Source organism: Harpia harpyja, chromosome 7, assembly GCF_026419915.1.
Source record: "Harpia harpyja isolate bHarHar1 chromosome 7, bHarHar1 primary haplotype, whole genome shotgun sequence".
NCBI classification, from domain to species: domain Eukaryota; kingdom Metazoa; phylum Chordata; class Aves; order Accipitriformes; family Accipitridae; genus Harpia; species Harpia harpyja.
This window is the reverse complement of record NC_068946.1, coordinates 3,047,781-3,068,735: the sequence shown is the minus strand read 5'-3', so window position 1 is coordinate 3,068,735 and position 20,955 is coordinate 3,047,781. Positions and strand designations below refer to the sequence as shown.

Genomic DNA, 20,955 nt, shown 5'->3' with positions numbered 1-20,955 from the left:
TTACTGGAATGCAAAACTTTTCCACATTAGTTTTAATGATAAAGAATTTATCAAGTATACTGTACAGAGAATTAAAAATTTTTTTAAAAAAAAGTGTCAGATTTTGCAGTTAAACTATGTGGATCACTGTGGACTGCTGAAAAACAAGAACAGAACTCTTCATCAAACAAATGAACGAACGGATTGATGGCTCAGGTATGTTGCAGTGGAGGCAAAGGTATTGTGGAAGGAAAATGACCAGTTCTACTCTGTAAGTGTTTTGCTGTCATTTTTTTAGATCCTGGTGCATAGCAATAGAAGCATGTATAAAAAAAAGTATAAGACCTCATATTACTTTTACTTGCCAGGAGGATGTAGGGTCACAACAAACCCTTTCTAATTACTCCATTCCACATTTTGACATGTTCAGGTCAAGTATCCACAGAATGTCTACTCCCCCCAACTGTTTTCCTGCGGTTTGTATTTATTACTTGTGTAATCTTATCCCAATGGACTATTTACCTCCATCAGCAGCTCCTCATAACTTGTCCTTCAGGTGTCTGATCAAGAAGCCTCTCAACTCCTTCAAGAACGATGAGGTAATTTCTATCACTATCCTCCCCCAGTCACCCAAGTGATGAGGTAAATGTGCCACATCCAACAGGAAAATAGCATTAGTAGTGGTAGGCAAAGCCTATTGCACTCAAACATCTACAGTGGTGGAGCATTCATTTGCAGAGTTAGGAACCCCTGACATTCATTATGTTCAGCAAGACCCTTACTTGTATTAAAGCAGCCTACATTGCTCTTTGTCTTAGGTTCATCCTTTTTTAGTTGTCCTCTTAACCTCTTGAAACAAGTTTCTTCGTACTTAAAAGTACCAACAAAACTGCAACTCTCACACTGCAGTATAGGTCAGCAGCCTAGGAAGACCTCTGTATTAGATTAGAAAGGCTCCATCAGTAAAATTCACCTCTTGTTCTAGGACAGTTTTACCATCACAGCTAAGAGCACAGCATAGTATAAAACTTAAAAATGTGTCTTTGCATGGACAATTAAGCTCAGGATCATAAAAGGCAAGCACTCTATGCAAACATAGACAATTGAGACAAAATAAAAGCTGAGATGCAGTAATCAAACAATGTTGCACTACTCAGGGAGAGCCCTTTTACAAAAAAGAAATGGAGGTTACATGTATCTCTCATAACGGTATTAAATGTCCATTGCAATCCAGCATTAGGTTTTCTTTGTTTTACTGTAACTATCCCAACTTATATGAATAATCCTTTTTGTCAGGAACATACATACATCTTCCAGCGACGTTCCACACTGGCTGCAACAATGCCAAGGAAGCTAGGAAGGAAATAATTTCACAGAGTGCAAGATGCACAGCGCAGCTTGAAATACAAAATATGCAGTCATATTCTAATCCTTTAGAGCTTAGCACAGGCCATGGCAAAATGGCTCTCCTTTGCTGTACTCACTGGGATGTTGCAAAAACCCCTGCTTTTCGATGGGTTATTGATCTCCACCTATGAGGAATCTTGCTAACATCAGGCATATTTCAGTTAACAGACTAGTAATAGAACTGGTTCTCCTTCAGTACTAGGCAATCAATCAGGCCTGAAGAGAAAACAGTTCTGTACTCCTCCACAGGAAAAACAACAACAACAAAACCTACTGGTTTCAAAATTTAACATCCAAATTACATCCAAATTCCAGAAAAACTCTTAAAATGTACTGAAATTGATAGAATGTTTATAATTTAAGTTAATCCTTTTACTGGACTGGTGCTGAGTTCTGAGTGCCTGAATACTCCTGTTCCCAGAAAAGAATAATAGCATTATAAATCAGAGACTCAAAAGGATGCGATATTCCAACAGGATTGCTCCGGTCTTTCATCTTATGAGCAAGGACTGGAATATGGCATTATACAATCAGTAAAGCTAAGCTCTTCTTTTTATGGAAAAAGGGCATATTTAAAAGAACTTCCTCTAGAAAATAAAGTTTCAAGCCTCCATATTAAATCTTTTTTGTTTTAAAAAACAATAGAGTACTACTTTTGCACCAGTGCCATTGTAAATACACATATACAACGCATCAAACAGTGTTCAGCTCAGCAGCGCACCCAAAAATAGTGTGAGTATTGAGCCCAACCCAGCCTAGCGCTCTCCAAGGCACACAACAGGAAAGAAACCTCAGAACCGTTATGGTTTTTTGCCCCAACTATATTCAGACACATACAATTTACTTACTTACTTAAATTAGAAAAAGTTGTTTGCCCAGGCTGACAATATGCTATAATAGTGTCAGCACAGATCTGGGGAGCAGCAGGGGGGGAATAAGTTTCCACTCTAGAAGACTTAATGCCACCAACATCCAAGTTTGCTGCATGTGAAGAAATGAAATCCTTCACACTATTAAACAATTAAAAATGTATTTTAATTCTACAAATTTACAAGGAAAAACAACAAAACAAAACAAACCCAACAAAAAAACCTAAAAATAAAACAGAAACTGTTCAAGGATTGTACTTCAAGTTTTCCTTTGTCAAATTTTGTAATGATCCTTGGCTTTTTCAGGTTAATTCCAGTCCTCTAATGGAATGCAGCAGTTAGTTAGTTATACTCCACACCCAGCAAGAGCCTTTGAATCTGTGATGACATTTGACTTTTTTTTTTTTCCCCATGAAAAACATCTAGTTTCCCTGACGTGAAGAACAGAACAGGGGCACTCAGAAATCCACTCACATGAACAGTTCTTTTTTTTTTTTTCCTCCTCTTTCATGTTGAGTTTAAAACTTGAGGCTGAAACCAGGTCCTGCAGCAGATGCTCCTTGATTTGTGGTGGTCAGATGAAAACCTGTATCTTTCAGATCATCATCACCCTGTGAAAACCAATTACAATTCATTTATCAGTAAGTGTCTGTGCAGATGCATTTGTCTCCAACACAAAAATCTAAACAACAACAAAATAATCAAAGTATCTCTAGAAGATGAGAAACAAATGTTTGATTTAGTAACATCATAGGTAAGGCTGATGCAGAGTATTATTCACGATCTTTAAACATTGCTATTTCAAAAGTTATCTTCTAAAGGCATCTCAAGTGTATTCCTGGTTTGTATATCTACTTTTGACTGCATATGCAAAAGATGAAAAAAATTTGTGAACACACTGTACAAATAAGCACAAAGTACACTTACTCAATGTCTGATGAAACACACTCTGCATACCCTCCATGTCAATTTTTATATCCTGAAAAATCGAGGCTAAATAAACTTTTAAGGCTACTGCATCTGTTAAATTGGGTACAATAACTGCCATTTCATCTATGCTGAGACACAGAAATAGTAATAAATAGTTGATATAATTAAGGTACCTGAGACTAACATACGTAGAAGGGCATCTTTTTCAGCCAGCTTTTTTTCCAAAATGGGGAGTACAATCACCACAGATAGAAAGAACACCAACCTTGCTTTTTTTGAATTCTTCTCCAAATATTGGAAAAAGGAGACAGTTTCTATCCACGAGATATGCATAACTTACCAGGCTTTGGATTTTTTTTTTTTTCAAAAATAAATTGCAGCTTTGAAAGCTTAGTTGAAAGTGTAAAGCAACGTACACTTTCAGAAGATACATTGTCGTGCGCTGTGATAAAACCAGGCATCATTTCTTTCTCAGATTATGTACTGAAATTATAATTCTGTGAATACAACAGTAATTGGACCTGCCCTTTGAAAAGGAACAGAGGGAAAGCTGGACTTCTGTAGTGTTTTGCATGCAAGTACAGGTGAGTCTCAGGATCCCAAGCCCCAGAAGGCTAACAAAATGCAGCCCACATGAACTTTTCCAAAATTAGGATGTGAACATGTCCGAGGACATCAGAAGTCTGTGGCAGTTGCATCCATCTGCTATGCTTACCAATTGACTATATCCAAGGCCTCCCTCAGGTGGGCGCGGGCTAGTACCACGTTTTACCCTTTGTTGTTCGCTTTTTGCCGGCCAGGTGGGAAACATGGAAGGGTCAATAGGAAGGGGAGTCTCTCGGAAATACTCGTGCTTCAAACCATCTTCAGCAGTAATTCTTCTGGCTGGGTAGTACGTCAAAAAGCTGAGAAGAATTTAGGAAGACAATGAAATAGGGAAGAAGAGACACAGAGAGGCAGAAAGGAGAAAAATTTTAGCCCCCAAATTATAAATCCTTCAGAAACACAATTTAGAATTTTCTGATTTTTAACAAAGAATTCTATTAATGGGTATGATTGCTAACATATGGGCAATCTAACATAGGTAGCTAATTTTAAAGGCCTGCTTCCTACATGAACCTATAATTAATGGAACAGCAGCTAGAACTACATATCAAAAGTAGCTTCTGTAGGAATCTGTTTACAGAGGTATAAATTGTTAAGACACCTCAGAACCTGTGAGTAGTCAGATATAGCTCCCAAGGGACCCGGGATGGTTCAGTTAAAATATTTTACAATGCTGCTTTGCTTTTTAGAGAAGACAACTGAGATTATATTGATACACCACAGATATTGTAATATAGTGTAACTTAACTGTACAACCTGTGGTTATTTTAAACCTTTCACAACACAGAAACATGTTTCTGTACTGTACTATTCATCCTACCCAACAGTGTTTGGCCCTGACTGTGTAACAGCTTATATATCCAAGATTTGTACACGTAATGAGTTCCACTGACTTACATACACTTACTTGAGTGTTTCTGCAAGTTCCAGACCCACATGAATACTACGGAATTGTCATTCTTACCCAGAATAATGAAGACACAGCCCTGTCATAACCAATTAAGAAGTACAGATGACAGTTATGTGATACCTATCTTTAGTAAGACAAGTTGTGCTTGGACCTTCTAAAAGGTTATCTAACTTCCAATAAATTATTCACAACTCATTCAAAAACCTGGAGCAGCATAATTCTTAAAAATTGGAAAGACTGAAAATCGCCCCCTTTAAAAAAAAAGAAAAAGTAGTTTGTTTTTTTTTTAATTTAATTTTTTTAATAGAGACAAGGTCTAAGTAAGATCTGAAACTCATTGATTTCCACTACTTCACATCATGAAATTTAAAGGCAGTATGAAAGGAGGGGGGGGGGAACAAAAATCTCTCAAGCCATTGTCAGCCTTTTAAAGAAGAATGAATTGGAACGCTATCAAAATGCACCAGTAGAGTTAGTTAAAAGGACTGCCAGAACATCAGATGTGACAGAACTCATGAACTTTGAAAATCTAGGAAAAAACCAAGATTGCTGTTTTCCTAATTCTTTATATGATCTCTAGAATGTACTGCTTTTTTTCCTTTTTTCAACTGCAATTTAACTGTTTTAACAAGATCCATCAGCAAACTGCATGATAGCTGACTCACCACATAATTAAACATGACAGAATGAGCTGAAACTACTACTAGAACATTTTTCTGTTCTTCTAGGATATAGGTGAGCAAGAATAATCTCGGACTGAGGTTTAACAGCAGGTGTTAAGAGCATGGTACACTCAATAAAGCTGTTGTGAGAGAGTGAGGAATAGCATTACAAGGAATGTCACAAACTTCAAATGCATCAGCATGCTTTGACAAGGTTAAATGCAGTGAAATACCATGCTTCACTACAAGTCATTTTCCACCACTATCAGAGCACATGAACACATTTTCCCAAGGATACCCTAGAAGCTAGCACTTACTTGTTCATCAGATCAAACCCCTGATCAGAGAGGAGCGCTCCAAATCTCTTGCGTAGATTGTTATAGGGATATTCTGTGAATGTCATCTTCTTTACTGCTGGCAGCTCATTGTAACCAGGCCAGATTTTTTCGCTTGGAGTACCCAGATCCTGTAAATTAAATTATCTCCTTAATAAACTCATTCTAGAGTGCAACCCTTCTACTTATTCATTACATAGGTACAGGAGTTGATAAGTATCCAGAGAAAACAGACAAAACACAAATCACAGTCTCAGCCTACTGTAAGTACTATAAAACAAGAATCAGAGTAATAAGCCTCTTATTAAGGCTGAGTCTCCGCCAAAGAGCAATAAGCACTTTTAGTTTCTTACTACTCTAATTTACCTGTCTCTAAAACCAGTCAGAATGCAAAGGCATTAAAAAAATTACCTTAAAAACTTTGTTAATCTGGTCGATTTCTGACTTCCCTGGAAACAGCGGTTTCTGCGTTAACAGCTCTCCAAATATACACCCTACCGACCACATGTCTATCGCCGTTGAATATTCCTGAAAAGAAGGAATATATTATACCTTGTAAAATCAGTAAGATACTTTAACCGAGTTGTTTGGGGGGAGCGGGGTGGTGGTAGTGTTGTTTTGGTTTGGGGTTTTATTTGGGGTTTGGTTTAGTTTGTTTTATGTTTTTCAGGATTCTGCCACTCTGAACAGAACACATACAGTCATTCCAATACCCAAGGCACAGGTCTCAACTGTATTTAAAAGTTAGTATTACTGTGAATTACAAGTAATACTCATATACACAAATACTTCAGGATGAAACGTGCAAGTCTCCACAATGCTGCTTTTCTTTTTCACTCCCAGAGCACCACAACTAGCAAAGCATTCTAACTTGCACTCTCTTTCACAGAGATCCTTAGCCCTTAATTTGCCACAACAGCAATCTCGGGTTACAGGCACAAAACCTGGTCTCCACGGTACACCTCTTCTCTTAAACGTAGCCATACAAAAACATCTTTGAAAGGTAGCATAGGGCTTCTTTTACCTTTGCACCCATTTATTTTGGTAGTAGTGGAATTTTTTTTTTCCAGCATGGTCCTTGTCACGGAAGCCCTACAGAACCCTACTGATTTCATCCAGATTTCGGTTATAAGACAGGTAATCAGTAGGGAACACTGCCAGAATGTTGCCAATACCTTGTTCTGCTCTCAGGTGTCACAAATTTTAAACTAAGGTTAAAAAAAAAAAAAAAATCCAGCCGCCTAAGACGACAGTGACAGTTTGCACCAATCCATGAGAAGTCCAGCAGCACTACCACGTCAGCATTCTGAAGGAGAAAACCTCAAATCTATCACCCACCTTCTTTCTGTGGAAGATGGAAACTTTTTAGCTGTGTTATTAGGAAAAACAATACTAAAGATTTAGAATTTCTACCTCTAAATCAATATAAAGAATCAAGCATACTCATACTTTGTTTATAAATTATAAAATAAAGTTAGCCTGAAGAGTCATTCCTCTAGCAGCCAGAGGGACAAGCAGAAACGTACCTTAGCTCCAAGCAACAACTCCGGAGCCCTGTACCAAAGCGTCACAACCACTGGCGTGTAAGGCTTCAGCGGAGATCCGTATTCTCGGGCTAGTCCAAAATCTCCAACCTAAATGAAAATTGGTAATCAGCAATATTTCCAACATTGACCGTACCATTTACTATCAGAGCCGGTACGCGTTGGCCACGTTGGCTATTGCAAGCCTTCCAGCCTTCAAAAATAGCCACACAGAATACACTGTTTCTCATGCACCTTCTTTGTCTTTTTTCCACTCAAGGGAAAAAACATTTCTCCCTTCCTGAAGCCAAGTAGGAGTTCCTGTTATTGATCACCTTGACAGAAAGCTTATATGGCAGGGGAAAACAAAACAAAACAACAACAATAGATGGTAACTTCAACTTTGCAAGCAAGAAAAAAATTCAAAGTCCAGTTTGCCTGAGAAAGAGAAAGGCTAAAAATTTAAATGTTATATCCTGATCTTATTATTACTGCTTTTCTCTTAGATTTTTGTAAGAAGTCAGTGAAAGGTTAGATAGATTTTTAAAGTATGCAACTTTTTAAAAAGATGTTTTCTTTGTAAAGAGAATCTCCATCTCCACCAGTAACTCTACAGTTCAGCACTACTACAGAGATTTATATTCTTTATTAAGCCTTACAATCTCTCAAGTTGGAAGAGCAATCCTAGTTCAAACACTACACTGCTGATATAGAAAAAGTAAATGACACTGTCATGCATATGGTATGCTGCATCACCAGGAAGAGAACAGTGTTCAGGCTTCTAATCACGCTATAAAGAATTCAGTATTCACTAGACCGTGCTTATTTGTCACGTCCTAACACAAATCTTACAGCTGTGGCAAGGCAGTCTCTTTACTATTAAAGTTCACTCTTTCAGAACTGTATGTTTTAGCAGCCACATCTCATACCTCTTAAAGATTAATGCACAACATTCTATCCAGCCCTTGACATAGCTATAATGCAGTGTAATTCTGCAATACGAGCTTTTTCATGAGTGTAGTATATTTAATGTAATTCTTACTTTTAAAATGCCTGAATGACTGAGCAACAAGTTGGAAGTTTTCAAGTCTCGGTGAAGTATCCAGTTGTCGTGAAGATGCTTGACTCCTCGCAGTAACTGAATCATCAAGGTTTTCACTTCACCTGAAATGATACAAAGAAGCCAACTGCATTTAAGAGAATAAATCTTTATAATTTTTTGTTTGTTTGTTTGGAGAACAGGGAAGGGGCAAGGGGAAGAAAGAGATGTCAAGCTAAAAGCACAGTATAGACTGCACCATAAAAATATGTCATGGAACAAGAGCAGTTAAACCTAGAGAGCTGCCAATAAAGCAAAAATTAATTTGGATAGCTGGAATGCATCCAAATAATACTCAGAAATTGATGCCTCTCAAAAACATAGAAAGCAGCCAAAATTAAAACCCACTGTTTCTTTTTCAGTTTAGCACAGGGGAAACTCCCTCAATTTCACACCTGAACCTCCACTTCACCCTAAGCATGCAAACTGGATTCATCAGCCAAGTATCACTACGAATATCGGCACTCCCAGCCTACAATCCTATCTTAGCTTGTATCAGTAAAATCAGACCGAACAGAGAAAAAGCAATGAAGTCTCTGTTCCAAAGAACAGTCATAGGACATTCCAAGGCAATACGCATCACCGTACAAAGCTAGTTCTCTGATGTCAGTACAGCCCAAAGACACTGAGGTTTGTGTTAGCCAGTTTTCCAGTTTTGAGAATTATAGAAGACTATGGCAAACAGTACCTGGTAGAAATGGTTGCTTCATTGTTTCCATCAGACTCTTGAGATCGTGTTCTACGTAGTTCATTACAATGTAGATTTTATCCATATTACTACCTACAACAATTTCCTAAAACACAGAAACAAATGATCAAAACAAGCACGCAGTATTTAAAAAGCATGCAAAAATGAATTTTAGAAATTTACTGGCAAGAGAATAAATGGAGCCTGACAGTGGTAAAATCCATAGAAAATGTTATTTTTCTATGAAAAAAAAAAAAACCCAGCTCATTTTTGCAAAACATCGGATTATGTAGGGACAAGTAATGTCTATATAGTTTTACAGGTAATATACAACTGTTTACAGAAACCAGCTCCACTACAAATGCTAACGTTTTTATAAGGCATTTTAAAAGCCAAGAGGCAGTATTTCAAGAACAAAAATGCTTTTGAAATAGAAGATTGTGGCCTTACTCTGACAGTAACAATATTTAGATGTTGTGCTTTCAGAATAGTATTGATTTCTCTCAGAGAAGTAATGGGAAAGCCTTCCTTTTCCTTTTCCATTTTCAGTCGCTTCAGAGCCACAATTTCATCTGCAAAGAAAACAGAATTATTAACTGCAGATTTCCCATCACATAGCTAATAAAATACATGTCAAGAGGTCCCGCAGTCTTCTGTCACTAATTTAATTTATTTGAGTGAAAACTGTTACTCAAGACATTGGGTTGAACCAAGAAGCAGAGTCAGTCTCACATTAGCAAAGTGAAAACAAAAAACCCCACCAACAACAACAGAAGATTGCCAAGTTTAAAGAATAAAATCCAAAACAACAATCCAAAAGCTGCATCACGGATTTTATTGTAGTGTATTCCAACTCACCTGGGAAGAAACTAAAGAAAAAGTATATTTAACTCTAAACTTCTCACCACAGTTAGGAAGATAAGACAGCAGACAGAAATGCCTCAAATGCAGTTATGCAGTTTACCTCTGTTTAAAGACCCAACTTGAAACCAAGGTGCTACTCAAAACATTACTGAAGTGAATCATTTAAATACATCTGGTTTTTGCATGATACTGTGGAAATAATGGTTATGTCAGCCTCAGAGCAGGCCTCAAGACAGAGAAGGAAAATTAAAACAAGATCATGGTAGTTGTCCAGTAAACAAGTGAACTCAGAGAAACCACAATGCCAGCTGTATATTTCCACTCCCCAAAGGAGACCAAATGGTCATATTATTCTGAAATAAACAGAGGAACCAGAATTTAAACCTGTCACCAAAATCACAGCTTATCAGCTGGAACCTGAGAATAACCCTAATTTCTGTCTAGGTCTGCTTTGGAACATAGTTCTTTTCACAAGCTCTCTTTGCCTTCTGCCAACTCTATTTAAAACTGCAGATATTTAATTTACTGTGCTACACTTCCCCTTGAAAATGAGCAGCTTGTATCGCTAGTGATGGCAACATTACAGGGAAACCGAGGTCAGAGCCAAAAGAGCAGATCATATCTTGCTATGCATTATCTTTTTCGAGGAAAAAAAAAAAAGTGCTGCACTAATATCACTATTTTTGTTAAACTATCAAAGCAAGTATTTCTTTCACTTGAAGAATCACTGTGGAAGAGGGACATACAAATGACTTGATCATTGGCTCTTGTACCATTCATAGGAAATGCAACGATTTCTTCAAGACGCTTGCCATTACAAACCAAATAAGCAAAGGGATTGAGTTTTAAAAATATTAAATCAACTTGTATACACAAGAAGTGGTTTTCTGAGAGGGAGATCTAAAAATGAAGAGTGACGTTTCTTTCTACAACAAAATACTGCAGTATATACTCACTGCACACCAGCCGCTGCTTTTATGAATTCTCTAATCGGTAGCTGTGCTTACAGTGACACCTGGTGGAACGTTTTTATCTAATTTTGAAAACCTCCAATCCAGTAACTATCTACAACAGATCTTAAGCCAGAAATAACTGCCTTTTGAGCCAGAAACTGAAATCGTGTTCATTGTTCTACATCACCATGGCCAATACAGAGATTACTTGTGAACTCAAAGAGCTAGAAGTGAAGCCTTTATGTCAAAGTCCACATCCTATTAAAAAGCATAGATTATTCTTAATAAAGAAGTATTTTAGACAGTTTTTGTTCATCAATGAAAAATGCAGAACTGTAATTTGCATACAACTGCAGCCCTAAATACCATGAAGATAACAACTGCAGACTGCTTATACTAACCAGTCTTCTTGTCTTTTGCTCTGTACACTACACCATATGTTCCTTCTTCAATCCTGTTCAAACACTGAAATTCCTCCACGCTACGACATCCCTGAAAAAACAGGAAGACAGACAACATTTACTCCTCCAGCATCTGGGGGAGGGTTTTGCTTGGTTTTTTTAAGATGACATACAGTAAACTTCAGCAACTTCACAAGAATAGTTAAAATTTACCAAGATAATTCAACAATATGGCTACACCATGTAAGAAAGGGATCTTTGGGGTTTATTTTTACTTGGATCTCTAAAGGAATCCTGGACAGAGTCTGTGTCTTAGTAGGCTAAGTAAATTATTTCACCAACTCTTTACTCATTCACTTTTACACAGAATAAACTGAAATTTCTGCCACAACGGCAAAGGCGGCAACTCAGCACCTTAGACTGATACCTTTCACATAGTTCAATTAATAAGCATATGCTTTCTCTTCGAGTTTCTACACTTTGCTGTTGGCTACAAAAAGAATAACCACCCATCAGTTTATTTTCACATTAACAAAACTCTTCTCTCAAGTATCTCTTTTCAGCTAGCAACACCAAGATATCAGAGTATCAAATGTAGTATTACATTCTTATCTATATCTAAAAGAGTAATCTCATTTTTGCTCCATGCACATTCCTTCGTTGTCAACAAAAGACAGCAGTATTTCACACAGAAATGTGTATTTTGTGACACTGAGTCAGCAAGGCATATTCTGCCCATAAAATATCTCATGCACAAATATGTGTTTATGATGTTAACAAAGCAGCTGGGGAAATCCATTTGCCTGTGAGATATTCTCAAGCATCCTTTAAGTGATCCTCTACCTGAAGCGCAGGAAGATACTTAGGAAGCTCTTGTTTCAATTCAATGGGGGAGGAAGCTGGTGAGTCAGGAATATAGTCTCCTTCTGTCATTGCATTGGAATGAGGGGTACCCTCCCCTACTTCCTCCTCTTCTACTTCGCTTCCTGCTGAATCTCGGTCAAACCTCGACTCTGTAACTTTAAAAGTCAGAATCAGTCGTGGAAAGAGGGAGCCATTTGGAACAATTAAGTTCAGCTTTAGACAAGTAAGGGTAGTGAGACACTGATCACTACACACGAGATCTTATGCAATATAAGTTACTGTAACAGAAAAGATCAATGAAAAGCCTAATTTCTCCTCTTTGCAGAGATGATGCTTTCAAGAACTTTCCAGTCATGTGCGTACAATTTCCAATGTTAAATACAGCATGTCATAAAAATAAATCTTTACACTAACAGAATGAAAGAGAAAACTGACCCAGTGTATCTCATTCTGATTGCAAAGCTTTTTTGATGAGAGGACAGGACAAGAGACCCAAATGAAAAAGAAGGAAACATTAGCTGAGTAGGATCTGATTTCCTCTAAACATAGACCCTGCAACAACATGAGAATGGCCAAATATACGATGCTTTAGAATGATAGCAGAACTGTAACAAGAAATATATTTAAAATATTTCTAAATATTTGTAGAAATAGATTTTTTGGCTGCAAAAGTTTAGCGAAATGCTTCTTTAAATATTCAGTATTTGCATTATACCAACTGGGATGTGGTTTCCATTTTCCCGTTCCTCCTCTTCACTCATCTCTTCTTCGCTCACCTCTTCTGCAAAACAGAATCAAGTTCAACTGAATAAAATCAACACTTCTGTAGTTCCTTGTAAGGCAGATCACTACTGACATGCTTTGCTAACTTGCCAGGCCTTCTTCGCTATCTAATTAGTGACCTCATACTCCTGTTTCACTTGGTAAGCAAATGCTTCCCCTAACACAACAGAACTGCACCTTTCAGCTTCCAACAGGGAATAATACAATTCTTATCAATCATCTGGGAATTTGGGGACGGGGGCACGTGAATAAATTACGTCAGGAAACTTATGAATATTTGCTTATTAACTGTAATTGATTTTAAAGAAAAATACCCAGCCATCAGAGCATGCTTTTAATTACAAGAATGGCTGTAAGTAGACTTATTTACTAAACCTTTTTTTATGTTCATTTACTTGTATTGGCATGAAAAAAAAATCTGAAATTTGCAACTGAAAAGAATTCAAAACAACAGAGACATGTGTATTTCACCCCCCCCCAAATAAGTGCAGAATTGTTCTCTACAGAACACATTTGTTGCGTTACAAAATTACTTAAACTGTTAGCCTTACACCGTTTAGAAAACTGAAAGCCATTTTTGTCTTCCTAATCTGGCTTCTTAGATGAGTAATTGGTATTACCTCTATATAAAACGATATGAATATGACTTGTACTTGTTTTTTTCTTTTTAGTTATCTTGACCTGTGAGGTCTCAGCCTATCCTAGACTAAGAGAAAAGGAAAATGTTCAAATAAAACAATACAGAATGAGAAACAAAAAAAATCATAACACACCATTCTAGGACCTGCTTTATGTTACTCACCAGCTGACTGCTCAGACACTTCCTCAGAATTGCTTCCCGTCTCCTCTTCCTCCTCCTCTTCCTCTCCCTCTTCCTCAGAACCTTCACTGCTAGACTCTTCCTCCTCTTCTTCTGAGCCTGATCCAGATTCTGTACAGGAATAATCAAACACATAACTAAGTAGGCACACACTCTAACAACAGTGTTTCCTCAACAGACAACTGTACAATTGTCATGGTTTAACCCCAGCCAGCAACTAAGCACCACGCAGCCGCTCACCCCCTCCCCCCCCTCCCAGTGGGATGGGGGAGAAAAATAGGGAAGAGAAGTAAAACTCATGGGTTGAGATAACAACGGTTTAATACAACAGAAAAGAAGAAACTAATAATGATAATGATAACACTAATAAAATGACAGCAGTAATAATAAAAGGATTGGAATATAGAGATGATGCACAGTGCAATTGCTCACCACCTGCCGATTGATGCCCAGTTAATCCCACCCCCACTCCCCCCAGTTTATACACTAGATGTGACATCACATGGTATGGAATACCCCATTGGCCACTTTGGGTCAGGTGCCCTGGCTGTGTCCTGTGCCAACTTCTTGTGCCCCTCCAGCTTTCTTGCTGGCTGGGCATGAGAAGCTGAAAAATCCTTGACTTTAGACTAAACATGACTTAGCAACAACTGAAAACATCAGGGTTATCAACATTCTTCTCATACTGAACTCAAAACATAGCACTGTACCAGCTACTAGGAAGACGATTAATTCTATCCAAGTTGAAACCAGAACAACAATTAATTACATCTACAAAATTGCATTTAATCACCTGATGAAGACTCTGCCGAGCTGGTTTTTCTCTCACTGTCGCTGATGTCTTGCAAGTCTGAAAGAGGATCTCTCTCTTCTGGTTTCTCTTCTTTTACTGTTGGAGACCATCCAAATTAAAAACAGGGTGCTGACTGAATATCACTTCTACTTGTAAGACTCTGAATACCCAGATAACTGCTTTACTTTCTCTGGTCATTAAATTGGTGCTAAACGTTCTGTATTGGAAATACAGAGCGCTAAAAAAAAATTTCACACTCTGCTCAAAAGACAAACAGCTTTTCTGAATTGCAGTGGTGCAGGATCAACAGCCAAAACCGTGGAACATTGACCTTTTGCTTTTCAAACATGATATATGCCTAAGCCCCTCTAAGTGTAATTAAAAAAAAGGTAAAAGTAACATGGTAACAAGTATCACCACAACACAGTCTCACTAATGTGTGTGCATACAGCGCTTACTATCAGTTCCTACTATTCTAATGCAGTCCCTCTGGACCACCATGAAATAGCATGTGTGAATACCTGTTGATAGATTAGACAGCACCTTCACAGGACTTACTGCCTGCCTCCACCTGGCATTTCAGCTGATTACATTCTGCAATCAGCTTACTTGAAATAGGTACACTTATTTTTACCACTACACACATTAACAAGGCAGACACAGAGCTTTTCTTCTTTAAACAAAGACACTTTTATGTCAATTGTGCAAGTTCTCCACTCACAGTTAGGACCTTCTAGGCATGGGAAGGACCATTTTCTGGCTTAGAAAACAAAATACTGCCTTAAACATTCATTTTCTTCTACCAGATGACAATTACCAGTGATGCTTCAACTATACTGATCCCTGTAAGGTAACTTTTTAAGGTAGCTTAGTTCCTAATAATAAATCCAACTGGAGCTAGTGTAAACAATCCCTTTTTAATCTGCAAGGGAATTAAACTACAAAATTTTAAAAATGCAGTCAGCTGCTTCTTTCATCACTGAATGAAGTAACTCACTTTGAAACTTTTTAAATTACTTCTCCTACTACTAAAAAGGAAAGATTCATTCAATTTGTCGTTTGCACAATCACCTGCAAAACCAGCATTGCTTTAGAAAAGTACCTATGTATATGTCCATGAGTATTCCAGAGTTATGCCACCATGGCTGAAGTGGACAATACTTTCAACAGAATACCAGGGATATAAGTTTACTACTAAAAATTAAACACTACCCCAGAACAGCTCCTCCTAGCCCCCAGGCAAAGATATGATAAAGTGGCAAATGCTACCTGGTTTCCTGCTCTCTCCTTGCTCAAGCTTGTCTCTCTGCTGTCGTAATGGGCTGCGACTCCAGGGTCTCATTTTTACTTTGTCTCCATATTCTTCCCTCACTGTTCTATGGTGTGCAGAAACTAGTGAAAACAAAACCGGAAGAAATTGTTACATCTCCCTGCCCTAATTAGAATACTTCTCTGTCTGCCACAACCACCTGCTTTGTATACTTTTCATTTTTCCTTACAAACTAAAGGGTAATGGGAAGGAGCGGAAGTGGAATCTAACTATATGTAGGAGAATAAAGGACTATGATTTACCTCATGCACAATAAAATATGGGTTTGTACTACTTAGAGAAAGATGCTGCCATACTTGGGAAACAGAAGCAAGATGCCCTATATAGTACACAATAAACAGCCTGAAACTAAGGCATTAATGCCAGAGAGAGAAGTGGACAGACCAGGAGGATACATGAAGGAATAAAACCAGCTAAGGTTTAGAAGGAGCTGACAGAACACTTAGAGCAATAAAAATAACTAAAATGAAATGCTAGATAGATTGAGCTATATCAGCATAAATACCAAGCACAAAAAGGAGCTGTTCTGTATGAGCCGAACTAGAAAGACTAGCAATAAATATGGCTGCTTCTGCTACTCTTGAACAACCTTTGTCACCTGATCACAAGAATGGGCTCTGACTTTTACCTCTGAAAGCTGGGACAAACAGAGATCCTTTAACCAAAATGATCTGAACTTAGATTGCAAGTATCTGATATGCTATGAGGGAAAGTGAGGGTTCATGTGTAGAATTTAATTTAAATTGCTCAGTTATCAGATCTTCCCCACTCAACTCTCACTACAGCCTTTTTCATGGTTGGAGTACTTACACGATCTCTCTCCCTCCCTTTGCAATCTATTTCCCCAAATCCTTAAAACACTTAATTTTGAGATTTCAATCTCTATCAAATTGGATTAGACTCAGCCAAAGAGCTCAGAAGCGACTGGGATCATGATGGATACACATGCACGCACAGAGACAATGTCAATTACGTAAATCTTGTTTCTACAGGAAACCAGACTAATCGAAAGAGGCAAAGAAAGACTTACTGACTAATGAATATGCCGTGATATTTAAGGCATATGACATTGGTTTATTTCCCCATGTAGAACTTGATAGATTTTTTAATTCCCTCCCACGTAGAAGGCCCCCCAGCTTTAATTTTCTTAAATTCTGGCACTGACCTAAGTAAAAAATGCTTTCTACACCTCCATTCCACCATTGTGTCAGCAGACAGTAAGCCCAAACAACATTTATACAGAGATAGTTACCTTCTCTTCTGGCTTCCCGCTCCTTACGTCTTTCTTCAGCTCGCCTTTCTCGTTCTTTTTGCTCCCTTTGTTCTTTTTGCTGCTCTCTAATTTTTCTCTCTCGTTCTCGCTCAAGTTGCTCCAGACGATCTCTAGAAAAGAATTATTTTTTGTTACGTTACAGTTCACTACAAATTCAGCTTACAAAGTAAAGGAAAACTGTTTTGCTATAACAAACTACAGGGCCATTCAATTTCATTAGCAACGATACCACTGACTGTATATTAGTCAAAAACATACATAGCTTTTCAGCTGATCCTTTAAAAACAGCATTTCAAAGACAAAGACCATGAGCTCTAAAACACATGAGCTTCCCCACCCTTATTAGGGTTTAAACAGAAATTAAGCAAGTTCAGTTAATAAATCCCAATACTATGCAAATCTGGTTCGCGCTTTTTTTTTTTTCCATTATAGTAAAACACTGGCAATGAATTCACCTAGAAACATCTGTTGTAATGAAGCCACTGACAAAAGGTAATTAAAGTCAACAACACATTTTCATTAGACAACACGTTCACAAGAACATGGCACTGGCATTAGACTTTACAAGTTTTTGCTCTGAATTTTTTTTGTCATTTCAAAACAATGAAAAGTCAGAGACAGATTTAGAGGAAGAAGCTGTTCATCTCTCTGTTGGCTTGTCACAGGGGAAGGAGGGATGGATGTACCTCTCCCTCCTGGAATGCTCCCTTGCCATTTCTCTCCGTTTCTGTCTTTCCCATTCACGACGGGCTTTATCCTGCTCTTCTCTATGTCTCTTCCTACGCTCATGTTCCCGTTCTTTCTCTTTCACTCTGGCATGTTTCCCTAAACAAACAAAAATGAATTTTGGAGTGTTACTATTCAAAATACTTCACGCTCCTATTTTTAAAAAGCAAAACTAGAAAGGATGAAACTTATGGTAACCTATTTTTGTGTTTTCTGTAATTAAGAAATTCTTAATGGAAAAATCCCTGATCTGAAAGGGTGTTGGAAAATTAGAAGAGTGTTAAGATCTTGCACAAATACTTGCATTAAAAACAGAAAAGGGCTGTTAGTAACAGGAACACAACATGAATGTTTCTAGAAAGGATATTTTTTCCTTTACGGTCAGATACAAAGATCATAGCTCAGCCCACGCAGTGAAGCCAGAAAGAAGCTTAAGAGACTTCAAAGAGTAAAAGTAGACTCTATGTCCCTGTCCCAAAGTGATTACTGTCCTCTCCAACACGTATGTACCCCGTCATTCCCATAAGGGCATTAAACATAATCAGAGAAATAATACCAGTTTAAAATTCCTTTGTCTTATCCACCTGACATGTTTTCTTTAGTTTGTAGTTATTGTTATTTACTCTCCATACAGTGCCTGTTTGGCTTCACCTCGAGAAGCTACCAGAAGTGTTATCCAAATGTATTAATAAACAACCTTCTGCTGAATGACTACGATGTCTACGTTTCTCTTTCCTCTTCTCATCTTTTCTATGATGGGTTTTTTCTTTCCGTGACATTTGCTGTGGTGGTTTTATAGCCAAGGAATCATCTTCTTCTCCTCTAAAACACAAGACAAATTAATAAACTGAGGAAGGTTACATGTACTGTCAAACAGACTGTGTGTTATTTCTGCTTTTCTCCATTTTGAAAAGAATGCATTTTTTCCTATTTTATTATTTTATATTAAAGTTCATTTCCATAATACCCCTGAACCAAGCCATTAACGGTACATTACAGGAAATCATAGTCATGTAGATGAGAAGTTAAGCTATTATTATACGTGCACTTTTAATACACAAGCAAACTGAGGATGACTTAAGCACCGAAGAGAACTCAGCAGGCCTGCTTCAACTGCATCTTGAGCTAAATATTTTATTACTAGGTAGTGGCCAAAATTGGAACACAATACACTATTAAGCCTTAATCAGTACTTCAAAAGATACCCTGGCATGTTCTACCAACAGGAGATGGCATATCTGCATGCTAAAGAAGTTAAACTTTCCCCCTTCAGATATTTTTAAACCCTCCTCTCAGTACTTCTAAAGGTTAATTTCAGTAACGCTTCCTAAAGCAACAAGGTTATTCTCTTATTCTTACCTGTCTTCCATGGAGTCTTCCCTCCTGTAAGGTGAATTTCTGATTGTTATTTCCATGCGATGATCTCTCAACTCCCCCTCTTCAAGAGAATCCCGCTTTGAATCCCTATCATCTGACTGTGATAGAAACACAAGAAAGAGCAAAGAGAAAATGCAATTAATTTTTATGTCACGAAATGAAAAAATCTAAACAGTACTCAACTCTTCCATTCCTGGCTCAAAAGCCATCCTCAGCTAGTCACACCAGTAAAGTACACTAACTTATGAAGCAGAGATTTCATAGCTGTAAGCAGCCAAATGCAGTTTGATTGCAATTATAGCTGAACTTCTGTAAATTCAATGTAACTAGACAAAATTAAACAATGATTAAAGAGGACTGCATTAACTATTGTGGGTTTTTTTCCAAAAGAATGTTATTTTGTACATAGTTGTACAAAACCAAATAGTAACATAAGAGTTATTCAAGAACAATTATTTAAACCCATTCTTCTAAAAAAAAAATCTTTGAAACGCTGTTACTTGACCTGCAACTTCCAGTTAACCACATCAATTTATTTACCTTTTCTAACCAATAACTATGAAACAAAGCACAGTATACAGCGTGAGGCCAATAAGATCTCAGCAAAGCATCATATTTTTGTCAAACTTTGGAATTAGAGATCACACACGAAACATGCATAAGAGCACAGAGAAATTCTGCTGACAAACAAGGCAAGAAGCCTTGTTCTCATCAGAAAATGAGGGTATAGGCACCGAAGCTCCGCAGGTTTCATTAGAAATGCTTGTAGACCAGAGGGTAGCTTACATTTTTCATACGTTTTATCTCTGCCTTCTCTTCTTGCTCCTTCCTTCGTTTTTTTTCCTGAAGAATTTCATCTAAAGTTTTCACTTTCCAAGAATCCTTTTCATCACCCATTTGAGTTAAAAAAAAAAACAACTCTGAAAAAGAACACGACGTTAATGAAACCTACACCAACTACGCAGTCCGACACAGCTATGCCTATTTTACACTGACTCTTTATACGCAGCCAAACACTTAATATACCATCTTCAAGTACGGTCGAGCGGGACTTGACTTGCGCTGAACCGGGAAAGCCCGTTTTAAACCTAAAAGCGCAGTCTTTGCTACGAACGTGGGGACTTGTTGGAGTAAAACGAGAACCCCGTCTATAAATAAGGCCCGGCGTTTCACCGCTGAGGAAAACGCAGAGGGCACTGTACGCACCGGCCTGTCACGTACAGCTTCGGTACCGGGAGGGCGACGAGAACACGCTGTTCTCCGTGGGGACGGTCACGGCCTCCTGCCCCGCCGCCGCTCGCTCCCACCGGCCGGACCCACCTCAGCCTCCTCCACGACCGCACCCCAGGGCCGGAGCCTGCCCGGCACCAGCGGCCCTGGGGGCTCGGGATAAGGCAAGTCTCGCTGACCGCACCCCGCCGCCCGTTCTTCTCCTCAGAGAACGGTTTCACCTGCGGCCCCACCTCCGCCCCAGCTGGCGGCTCGGCCCCGCTCCCGCTCAGCCCCGCACCGCGGCCGAGACGGCACCGGTAAGGCGCACGGACCGGCCGGGCTCCCCGCCGCGCTGAAGCGGCGGTGAAGGGGGAAGAAGATGGCGCCGCGCTCCCCCGCCCGCCCGCCGCGGGAGCCGGGCCCACTCACCGCCGCCGCTACCGGAGACTGGGACGAGCAGCGCGGGACAAACGCGCCACTTCCGCCCGCCGCAGCAGACTGATGACGCCCGCAGGCCCCCGGAAGGGGCTGAGGGAAGGGCGGGAGCTCAC

The 20,955-nt window shown here is 38.8% G+C and overlaps 1 protein-coding gene and 2 long non-coding RNA genes across 6 annotated transcripts; 1 reads left to right on the top strand and 2 right to left on the bottom strand.

Annotated features, from left to right (window-relative positions):
- On the bottom strand, positions 1 to 1,279 carry LOC128143997 (uncharacterized). Its single transcript, XR_008235954.1, has 2 exons — positions 502 to 1,279; positions 1 to 280 (listed from the first exon to the last, which is right to left on the bottom strand). It is a non-coding gene; the product is annotated as an uncharacterized LOC128143997 (long non-coding RNA).
- A 1,120-nt stretch (positions 1,280 to 2,399) lies between these two features.
- LOC128143986 (cyclin-dependent kinase 11B) lies at positions 2,400 to 20,934 on the bottom strand. Of its 4 annotated transcripts, none has more exons than XM_052792161.1 (20): positions 20,834 to 20,934; positions 19,979 to 20,112; positions 19,175 to 19,290; positions 18,513 to 18,637; positions 17,776 to 17,914; positions 17,069 to 17,199; positions 15,756 to 15,878; positions 14,487 to 14,582; positions 13,676 to 13,804; positions 12,806 to 12,871; positions 12,070 to 12,245; positions 11,227 to 11,317; positions 9,459 to 9,580; positions 9,009 to 9,114; positions 8,264 to 8,385; positions 7,225 to 7,332; positions 6,110 to 6,226; positions 5,681 to 5,829; positions 3,901 to 4,090; positions 2,400 to 2,866 (listed from the first exon to the last, which is right to left on the bottom strand). In XM_052792161.1, the coding sequence occupies exons 2-20, from the start codon at positions 20,087 to 20,089 to the stop codon at positions 2,774 to 2,776; spliced, it is 2,310 nt and encodes a 769-aa protein (XP_052648121.1). In that variant the 5' UTR covers positions 20,090 to 20,112; positions 20,834 to 20,934; the 3' UTR covers positions 2,400 to 2,773. The 4 variants fall into 4 exon arrangements, with proteins under 4 accessions (XP_052648121.1, XP_052648122.1, XP_052648123.1 ...); XM_052792162.1 differs by having other exon boundaries at positions 12,070 to 12,239; XM_052792163.1 differs by lacking the exon at positions 15,756 to 15,878.
- On the top strand, positions 2,861 to 5,874 carry LOC128143995 (uncharacterized). Its single transcript, XR_008235952.1, has 2 exons — positions 2,861 to 3,769; positions 5,430 to 5,874. It is a non-coding gene; the product is annotated as an uncharacterized LOC128143995 (long non-coding RNA).
- Positions 20,935 to 20,955: the final 21 nt, after the last annotated feature.